The 11,195-nt window shown below is 43.1% G+C and overlaps 1 protein-coding gene across 2 annotated transcripts in view; it reads right to left on the reverse strand.

The window, feature by feature from the left end:
* The window catches only part of tmcc3 (transmembrane and coiled-coil domain family 3), a 109,863-nt gene extending 99,491 nt beyond the window's left edge, over positions 1–10,372 (reverse strand). Inside the window, exon 1 of one of the 2 annotated variants that reach the window (XR_009645917.1) lies at positions 10,219–10,372. Coding sequence is in view for 1 of the 2 variants with exons in the window: in XM_060843036.1 (XP_060699019.1) it covers positions 10,219–10,299 (81 nt within the window). In the remaining variant the exon portion in view is untranslated. The remainder of the gene's footprint in view (positions 1–10,218) is intronic. The other variant, XM_060843036.1, reaches the window with a different exon arrangement.
* Positions 10,373–11,195: the final 823 nt, after the last annotated feature.

Raw genomic sequence — 11,195 nt, forward strand, 5'->3', positions numbered from 1 at the left:
CAGCAATTTCTGTGTTTGTCTCAGATTTCTAGCATCTGCATTTCTTTATTCTATTACTTTAAGTTACATCATAGAAAATTAATTGATAAATAGTCATGTATATTAAAGACTTGATTCATTTTCATTAATAAATATATTCTTCCTTTTTTGGTTCTTGGACCTACTGGGCTAGATACAATAGGGAACAGTGCTCCCTCCTGTATGTTAATGACAGAGGTCTAAATAATCAATCACTCGTCGAGGATTGATTAACTAGGGATTGATTAACCCCACAAATTACTTTATTTAAAAGAGTAAAATGTATTGGAAAGCAGACCATTGTTCAAAGGCTTAAGAGCAAGCTTTTATGATGTCCTGGACCTACTCCTCAATGGGCATAAATAACACAGATTGGGTAAAGTTCAGAAACTAGGTAGAAACAAACACAGAGCTTGGCTGAAGCCTGAGTCTTGGCTCAGCCTGACATGCGAGTGTCAGAAACATGTGGAGAGAAGTAGCTAGTATGAGATGATGCCACCAGTGGAATAGTTTTTCAATAATATAACAGTAAGGTTAGATCTGAATACAACGTATTGCTGTATTTAGTCTTAATGTGTGATGAACAGTGTTAACAGTAATAAGGATAACACAGTAGTCAGCACTGCTGCCTCACACCTCCAGGGACCTGGGTTCAATTCCACCCTCAGGCGATGTCTGTGTGGAGTTTGCATATTCTCCCCGTGTCTACATGGGTTTCCTCTGGGTACTGCGGTTTCCTCCCGCAGTCTAAAGATGTGCAGGTTAGGTGGATTGGCCATGTTAAAATGCCTATAGTGTTCAGGAATGTGCAGGCTGGGTAGGCTAGCCATGGGTAATGCAGGGTTCCAGGGAAAGCGGGTTTGGGTGGATGCTGTTTGGAAGGTCAAATGGCCTGCTTTCATATTGTAAGGATTGTATGATTCTAATGAAACTTGAGTCTGAAGACAGTACTTGTTCATAAATGGGGACAGACCATCCCTAAGTGTTAGGTTGTTAGCCAAATTGCTGTGGATCTGGAGTCACATATAGACCAGCAGATTTCCTTAGTAACCCAGATTAGGCCAGCCTTGTTAATTTTAGATATTGTGAATCCAGATTTCACCACCTGCTTAGATGGGATTTGAATCGATATGCTAGTCTTGCTGGATTGATTGCCCAGTGACATTATCACCACCTTACCACTGTGCCACATGACCCCTTTAACTAATAGCTACACATCACCGTGTGGGCGGCACGGTGGCACAGTGGTTAGCACTGCTGCCTCACAGCACCTGAGACCCGGGTTCAATTCCTGACTCAGGCGACAGACTGTGTGGAGTTTGCACGTTCTCCCTGTGTCTGTGTGGGTTTCCTCTGGGTGCTCCGGTTTCCTCCCACAGCCCAAAGATGTGCAGGTAAGGTGAATTGGCCATGCTAAATTGCCCATAGTGTTAGGTAAGGGGTAAATGTAGGGGTATGGGTGGGTTGCGCTTCGGTGGGTCGGTGTGGACTTGTTGGGCCGAAGGGCCTGTTTCCACACTGTAAGTAATCTACTCTAATCAAATTGAACCCTAAGATCTGATTTTAAAATCTGATATTCTACCAACTGAGGTATTGAAGGTTCAGATAACTTAGCCAACTGCATTTGAACCTAATATCTAAACTGGCATATAATCAATCCCCTTAAGCAATCAGCAATTGACATTTTTAATCACCTCACCTTGGTGTATTATGATACATGGCTGAGGGGAAGTGGCACTTGAAGCTGGATCTTCTGTCCTATGGTCAGGCACTTTCAATGAATCATAAGAGCCGTCAATCAAGTGCTTGTGAAGTTATTATAAGTGAGGGAATGCAATGGTTAATTCACATTGGGGAAAGTGGTATTATTGCTCGACTATTAATCCTGAAACTCAGCTAATGTTCTTGGGACCCAAGTTCATAGCCTGCCATAGATCCAATATAGACAAAACAAAATCTGGAATTAAGAATCTACTGATGACCATTAAGCCATTATTGATAGGCAGAAAACCCCATCTGGTTCACCAATGTCCTTCAGGGAAGAAAATCTGCCAACCTCACCTTGTCTGGCCTACACTTGACTCTGGACCCACAGCAATGTGTTGACTCTCAACTGCTCTCTGAACTGACCTAGCAAGTCACTCCATTCAAGGGTAGCTAAAGATGGGCAGTAAATGCTGTCCAGTCAATGATACCCATGTCCAACAAGTAACTTAAAACACACACACACATACGCAGATCTTACAAACAACCACAGGTAAATAACCAGATAGTCTGTTTTAAGTGGGATTAATTAAGGGCTAAATATGGCCAAAACATAAAGTGCTGAACAATTTTCTCAATGCACAACTCTGTCTTTCAATTGATGATGAATGAGGCTGTAAAAGCAGTTGGCTGATAATCTGGCTTTTGTCTTTTCAACCACTGATCTACCGTCTCTCCTCAGGCAGATATACGATGACAAATTACATCCATAGGAATAAAGAATCACAGAATGGTTACAGCACAGAAAGAGGCCATTTGGCCGATTGTGTTTGTGTCAGCTCTTTAATAACAATTCACATAGTGATGATCCCTGCTTTCTCCCTGGGGTCCTGCCCATTCTTCCTCTCAGATAATGATCCAATTCTGTTTTAAAAACCAAGATTGACCCTGGCTCCACCATTCCAGATCCCAGCCACTCACTGTGTGGAAATGTTTCACCTTATGTTTATGTCGCTTCTTGTGCCAAGGTTGTCAAATCTGTGCTCCCTTGCTCTCAATCCTTCTGCCATTGGGAACCATCTACTCTGTCCAAATCTTGAGCACCTCAATTAAATCTCCTCGTAAACTTCCCCTTTTCCATGAAGGAATGTCCAAATTTCTCCAGGTAATCCATGAAACTGAAGATGGCATTCTGGGAGCCATTTTCATGAACCTTTTCTGCAATTTCTGTAATGTCTTCATATCTCTCCCACCATGTGGCTTCAGAACTGGATGTAATTCTTCAATAAGGACGAGTCAAATGTTTTATGCAGGTTTAACGTAACTCCCAGAGCAAACCCAAAACCCATCTGATTCACTTTCTATCATCCTTATAGTTGCACTATACAGTCATTGAACTGTTGAGTAAAAGCAGGCTTTATGCTCTAACCTCGAGTGTGCAACAGGCTCAAATCTGGGGCAGTACCTCAGAATTGATGGGTCCTGCATTACCTGTTCCCCTGCATATTTCACTCACGACAACACCTCTAGCCTAATCAGAATTCATAGGCTACTCTATTAGCTCTCTCCTCCCATACAGTAGAAATGTTGATTTTATCCCTTTATTGTTATCCTTGCAAATTGTCCTGAAGAGTGTGAGACAAAAACCTTTGACAAAATGTGTCCTTTTCATCATCTGTAGGCAGCACTTGACTGTTAACAATGTGGAATCTTAACTGTTCATGTGTAAAGTGACATTTCCAGGATGAACGTGAATCAGGTGAATGAAAAGGCGGAGGGAGAAGACTGGAAATCAGAGATGGATTATGTCATGATCTCTCATCACTTTGATGAACAGTACATTGAGGATGGATGTGCAGAGCCTGTTAAAGTTGAGGGCAGAATCTTGTGGGGGCGGTGATATTCTCACTTGTTGGCACAGGTGAGTGTCCTGGAACGTCCTTTTACAGGACGGTAAGTTGACCCACTCGATAGGCCAGCAGCAACCCCGCTAACAAAATCAATGACCCTATCCCTCCACCCGGGAGGAATTGTGTTACTCGCTCAGTATTCCGGACTCTCCCCTGCTCTTGTAGCCAATGTATTTATATGATGAGTCCAGTTGAGTTTCTGGTTAGCAACCCCTATGGTGTTAATATTGAGGGATTCAGTGACATTAACACCATTGAATGTCAAGGGAAAATGGTTAAATTGTTTCTTGTTGGCACGCATGTCACTTGCCATTGTCAGCCCAAGCCTGGATATTTCCAGATCTTGCTGCATTTGAACATAAAACACTTCAGTATCTGAGGAGTCACAAATGACACTGAACATTGTGCAATCATTATCGATCATCCCCACTTCTGATTTTATGATGGAGGGAAGTTCATTGATGAAGCAGCTGAAGATGATTGGGCCTAGGACAATATCCTGAGGAATGCTGCAGACATATCCTGGAGCTGAGGTGACTGAACTCTAACACCCATGACCATCTTCCTATGTGTCAAATATGACTCCAATCAGTGGAAAGTTTTCCCTTGATTCCCACTTATACGCCTTAGGAGAAAGTGAGGACTGCAGATGCTGGAGATCAGAGCTGAAAAATGTGTTGCTGGAAAAGCGCAGCAGATCAGGCAGCATCCAAGGATCAGGAGAATTGACGTTTCGGGCATAAGCCCTTCTTCAGGATTCCTGAAGAAGGGCTTATGCCCAAAACATCGATTCTCCTGCTCCTTGGATGCTGCCTGACCTGATGCGCTTTTCCAACAACACATTTTTCAGCACTTATACGCCTCAGTAAATGGTGGAAATGGGAGGCCATCTGTGGATGTTCTGAACACTGCATCAGCCAGGAAGGCAATGGGGTCTCCACCAGCCTCCGCGTCACCTGATAAGTGTCTCCCCCCACCCCATACCATCAAACCCCAGGAAGAGAACTACAGGATTCAACCTGGGGTACTGTGTTGTAAATGCTATTCTGAGCATTGTAGTACATGTATGACAAAGTATAAAGAAGAGTATCATGTGAGAATGATCAAATCTGTTTGCGACTCATTATTCCGCTCAGTATATATTGATGTGAAAAATAAGACTACATTCCGAAATTAAACCCAATGTTTGGAATGGGTGAGCTCTCCAGTCAAGTGACACAATTTATTTCATGCTATCAGCAGCTTTCATTTAGCCAATAAATCCTTTCAGCAGAGTAGGATATAAATTAATCACAAGTGACATTGCAGAGCAGCCAACAGTGAAACAGTCACAACTCATTCTGGGAAAGGAACTCAGTCTAGATGTAAAGAAAGAGACTCTATTGCCGTGGCCATGCATTGGATCCCTGAAGTACTGATGGATATTTTTAACTCATAGTTTCAAAGGGTGTTTTGGAAAATGCATTAATGTAGCCAAAAATTATTTGTGGAAGTGGCTATCTGAAAAGAGAGCCCCAAAATGTCACAGAAGTGAAGGGAACTTCGAACAGTCCTTCAAAAGGGAGGGGGATGGAAGAGGCAAGCCAAAACAGACTGAACAGTGACCTCTTGTGACTACAAATATAACAGGGAGCTGACAAACAACAGCAAGTTACCCCCTATAGTTTATGCCCCAAATTGCAGGCACATTTTGCATTTTTCCCTTTGAAGAATACACAAGGACAGATGTATCAACTCCACTGGAATGTGTTAGTAGGGCTGAACATTCTCATGTGGACCAGCCTATGTTCAATTGTTAGCGTGCTTTGAAGGTTATGGTTGAAGTACTATTCCCTAGTCATTCCTGTGTTACAGGTAAACAAACTCTCTCTCACTCTAAGTGTTGTAAGTCAGCTAGCTAGCAGCCAGCCAAAATGAAACAGGGCAGCAAAGAACTTTCTCCCATATTGAATGCTGGAATTCAATCATAGCCAAAAGGAATTAGAACAACAGAATCTCAACCAAACATGCATTATGAACAATTGTGAAGCCGATTGCTCCACCATCAATGTTAACACAATGTTAACACATCCTTCACTGCATTGGAAGAAATGTTCAACTATCTGCTCTTCACAAACAATTCAGAGACTGATCCGTACACCTGCTTTATTACACTTCTGCCTTTTTGGACCCACCTCTAATTTCCACTCCATAGTTATGTGCTTTGGGTTATGTCTGTGCGTCGGTGTTACGTTATTAACTCTTCTCAAATTTAGGAATTAAGAAACTCACTCTTTGTTAATTAAAGAAAGCCTGATTAAATTGGATCCTTTTAAAATGTAATTTCACTTGGGTCTGGGGGAGGGGTATTCACAAGGGAAGATCCCTGTTTTCAAATTAATCCTGTTGTGACCACTGGGGAGGTGGGTGAATAATGCCAAGGAGTCAATTCATTCATCTTCACCTCAGAACCCAACGATTTGGATTATTCTTTCTGAAATTGTAACAATTTTGGAAACCTCACCCAATTTTGTCATAACACTATCAATCAAATTGTGCTACCATCCAAAATGGATTTAGAGCACAGTCCTGCTACAGTCTGAATGCTCTGACTGTTGTAAAACTTTATTCTGTTACCTCTATTCACATTTTTCCAATTCATCCTAAAGCAGTGATATTGGTTTGTTGTGGACTCATGAGAAGATCTGACCTCCATGAGATCTGAGGGATTGACGTTCCAAAGCAGCAGATAATAAAGGTTATTCTGATTCTGATTCTGATTAATTCACCTCTTCAACCATTATGTCAGTGTAATAGTTATTGGGGCAATGGTGGTCCAGTATTGCTACTGGACTTTGTAATCCAGAGGCCCAGGCTAACAATAGCCACTGCCGGAATTGAAATTAGTTAATAAATGAAGCAAGATTGATGGTTTTCACACAAAAGAACTAATGTCCTTTAGGGAAGTAAATCTGATGTCCTTACTTAGCCTGCCCTATATCTGTTCCCAGAAATGTGTTTGATTCTTAATTGAAATGACACTTAAGGGCCATTAAGGACGGGCAACAAATATTGGCCTTGCCAGGGAAGCCAACACTCCATATAAGAATAAAAACATTACACAATAATGAATCATGTCCATACTGGCAATAGGAACATCCAAAGCAACGCTAGTTGTAACACTGACTGTTCAGAGACATGTAGCTAAGCAAGTGGCTTGATAGTATTGCTCAACATCTGCTACCCTAAAGGCCATTTTATTTCTCATTATGCTTTGGAGACCTCCGTTTGTCTGTTGTCATCTTGCTTTATCCCCCTATCTTTATACTTCAATAATACAGGGACCCCCTCCAGTACAAGACCATATCTATGCTCCTGAGACCTGGAGGGAAGGAAGATCCTAGCCTTGACATTCTGGGCAGAATTGATGGGAAGAACAAATGTCAAGCTGGGTTGCTCATTGTCACGGATATCCAGTGATTCACTGTCCTGAAAGATTGCCTCGGGCAGACATTGAGAGTGAGATTGGACTGGACTTGGCTGCACTATCCCATCATGACGTAACAGGCCAATGTTTCTCCTTGCCCATCGGAGTTACTCAGGGTTCCCAGTGCCTGTCCAACTGGCACCAGCAAAATCAGCAGCTTCAAAGGGAAAAGGGAGGAGGCTCCAGCATTGAAATAAGTAACTGATTTATGCCAGGCTGAACAAGGTGTGGCTCAGAAGTCGCACATGCACCCCTGGGAGACGCTGCACCCTTCATCCACTCCCACTGGCGTGAGCACAAAATCTAGACCCAACACTGCAATCCATGAATTGTACTGTGCTGAGATTGGTCACTGCATTCCGACATTACAGTGGTGGTTAAAATTGAAACGTCTACCCCTTAAAGCACTTTGTAACTCCTGAGGTTGCAAAAGGCACTATTCAAATGCATCTGCTTTCTCTCTTTAACAAAACCTTGTTAATTAAGAACCAAAAGCAAAACATTTCCCTTGCTTCCAACACTTGCTTCAGGAATCACTCAGGAACTCAGCAGCGGAAGGAGACAATTCAGTCTCTTTGAATGAGTTCCATTACCATTTAGTGAGATTATGGCTGATCTGTGACTTAACTCTACATCTGAATCTTTGCCCCAGTGTAAAAATGGCTGGTAAATATAGAGGTGTGGATGAGGTGTTTCAAATTTTAACCCTATTTCGTACGTGGAAGGTTTTTATAATTCACTCCTGAAAAGTTGTGATGGTATTTTCTTTTAGAAATGTCCTGCCTTAAACTCCCAAACCAACAGAAATCATTTCTCTCTATCTGTCATGGTGGTCTAATAAACAATCATTTGTCAGGAATTGATTAATTCTGTGTGTTAGTTTATTCAAAACAGTAAAACACATTATAAGTTATCAAGAAAACATTGCAGCATCCAACTGGTGTCTGAGTGTGCAGCTTGTGGGTGCTAAGTAGACTACCAGATGGAGTTACAATATTGTATACTTATGGTGCCCTTAAAGGTGAACCCTCTTAAAGGCAGTGTTTGCGTACAACACTGTCTCCTCCCCAAATTATGTTGAAAACAGTTCAAAATATCCCAAAACAAAAGAACTGTGCATTAGATTAGATTCTCTACAGCATGGAAACAGGCCCTTCAGCCCACACCAACCCTCTGAAGAGTAACCCACTGCTCGCTGACTAATGCTCCTATCACTACGGGCAATTTAACATGGCCAATTCACCTGACCTGCACATCTTTAGGCTGTAGGAGGAAACCCATGCAGGGAGAATGTGCAAAATCCACACAGACAGTCACCAGAGGCTGGAACTGAACTTGGGACCATGGTGCTGTGAGGCAGCAGAGCTAACCACTGAGCCACCATGCCACCCCACTAGGAGGGGACAACTAGGGGACACAGTTTCAGAACAAGTGACCAGCAACTTAAAACTGGGGTGAAGGGGAATTCTTTTCACTGTAGGGGTGTAAATCTTTGGAATTCTTTACTCCAGGAGTCTGTGGAGGTTCCAAAATTGACTTTGTTCAAGACTGAGATAGATAGATTTCTCTACTAAAGATATCAAGAGACACAGAGATAGTGCAGGAAAACTATACTGAGGTAGAAGATGAGCTAGGATCGTATTAATGGACAGAACAGACTCATGGGGGTTGAATGGCCTACTCTTCCTTCTAATTCCTACATTCCTGTGTCCTCATCTCTGCATTTGCAGCTGTCAATCTCCACTTGACCACATGTCTGTGAAACACTGTTTACCAATAATGTAGGTGCTACATGAATGCAAGTTGGTGTGTTTTTAACATCTCTTAAGAAACGTGATGACAACCTGTCAGCTGAACTTGGTTTCAGATACCACTCTAAGTGGAAGAAGCTGCCACAATCCTTCTAATTCTAACAATTCCCGATATGAGGAGAGGATTAACCCAGAGAGACTGGGGAGCCTTCCACATCCATCAAAGTTTTACCTGCACATCCACCAATATCATTTATTGTATCCATTGCTCCCGATACGCTCTCGTCTACATTGGGGAGACTGGACGCCTCCTAGCAGAGCACTTTAGCGAACATCTCTGGGACACCCGCACCAATCAACCACACAGCCCTGTGGCCCAACATTTCAACTCCCCCTCCCACTCTGCCGAGGACATGGAGGCCCTGGGCCTCCTTCACCGCCGCTCCCTCACCACCAGACGCCTGGAGGAAGAACGCCTCATCTTCCGCCTCGGAACACTTCAACCCCAGGACTTCAACAGTTTCCTCATTTCCCCTTCCCCCACCTCACCCTAGTTCCAAACTTCCAGCTCAGCACTGTCCCCATGACTTGTCCGGACTTGTCCTACCTGCCTATCTTCTTTTCCACCTGTCCACTCCACCCTTCCCCCGCCCCCGACCTATCACCTTCATCCCCTCCCCCACTCACCTATTGTACTCTATGCTACTTTCTCCCCACCCCCACCCTCCTTTAGCTTATCTCTCCACCATTCAGGCTCTCTGCCTTTATTCCTGATGAAGGGCTTTTGCCTGAAACGTCGATTTTACTGCTCCTCGAATGCTGCCTGAACTGCTGTGCTCTTCCAGCACCACTAATCCAGGATCTGGTTTTCAGCATTTGCAGTCATTGTTCTTACCCTGTATTGATGATAACATGAGGCTTCTACATTGTGGAGTGAGGGGCATCTGATTGTCAGATAAATGACACTGAAATCAGAGCAAGCAGCCAATGCTACACTCTGAAGACAAATGGATTTGTTTTCTGTTAGTTCTCTGCTACAAACCAGCTTGTTGAGGCTTGCTGTGTTGCAGGATCACCAGCCCAGAACCCCATGAGTATTACAGATTATCTTTATCACTGATGTTGCTGCTGTGTTCAAAGCGCCTTCCATTGAGATTCACTCATCAATGGAGTAATGTGCTCTGTGATAGCTCTGATTGTACGAAGCCACTGCATTCCTCGAGGATTTTCCTGCTGATCCCTCGAGTGTACAGCGATAAACTTCTCAAGCTGCTGATAGTGACAGTGCAGCAGTCTGCCAAGCCTAGGGCATTCTGAACCCACTCCCTCAGACATTTAAACAGCATTGAACAGCCAAGGTTATAATTACCAGAATCTTGCAATAACGGTGACTGTCGGCAACAGGATGAGCTGGGTCGCCTGTGGATACAGAGGCTCTGTCGGGCATCATTCCCCACCGTGCACTCCTCTAGCAAACTAACGATGTAAGGAACAGGATTGCAGTGGGCTCTCACCAAAGATAAGGCTGCTTCTGAAACGTTCAGGCATCTGCTGTGTGTGTGTGTTTAATAAATCCCTCCTCTCACATAGTATTGTATGTTACTGATTATCTCAGTCCCGAGAAAGCTGTTCCTCTGTGTTTTGGGAACTGCACTGAGCTCTCATGTCAATACAAACAGGAGGAATGTGAGGGGAATGTTATTCTTTATCACAAGGGGAACTGAATACAAAAGTACAGATGCTGTGCTTCAGTTATGTAGTGCATTAGTGAGGCGACGTAAGTACAGAATTGGTCTCCTTATTTAATGAAGGATGTTAATGCATTGGAAGCAGTTCAGAGAAGGTTTATTTGACTCATGTCTGGAATGGGAACACTGTCCTTATGAGGAAAGATTTGACAAGCTCGACTTTGCTAACGTTGAGAAGTGTATGAGACAGCTTTATTGAAACAGAAGAGGAATTGGCAAGGTGAATATGGAAGGGATATTTTCCTCTCCAGAACGAGAATCGACTTGTTATTCAGATTGTCGACACTCCACTCACAGTCTTTGTACTTAACTGTTGACAATTTTAATTACCTCAAATTATCTTGCCATTACCACTCCACCTATATTTTCTGTGCCCGTGCACTTCCCTCCACTTTAGCTGATCAAGGAGCAGTACTCTAAAAGCTTGTGATTTCAAATTCACCCTTTGGATTATAACCTGGTGAGATGTGACTTCTGACTTTGTCCATCCCAGTGCAATACGAACACCTCCACATCATGGCTTCAATTGACATCTAAAACTAGAGGGCACAGTTAAAAACAAGAGGTCACTCATTTAAAACAGAGATATGGGGAATTT

The sequence above is a fragment of the Hemiscyllium ocellatum genome, chromosome 23 (assembly GCF_020745735.1).
Source record: "Hemiscyllium ocellatum isolate sHemOce1 chromosome 23, sHemOce1.pat.X.cur, whole genome shotgun sequence".
Lineage (NCBI taxonomy): Eukaryota > Metazoa > Chordata > Chondrichthyes > Orectolobiformes > Hemiscylliidae > Hemiscyllium > Hemiscyllium ocellatum.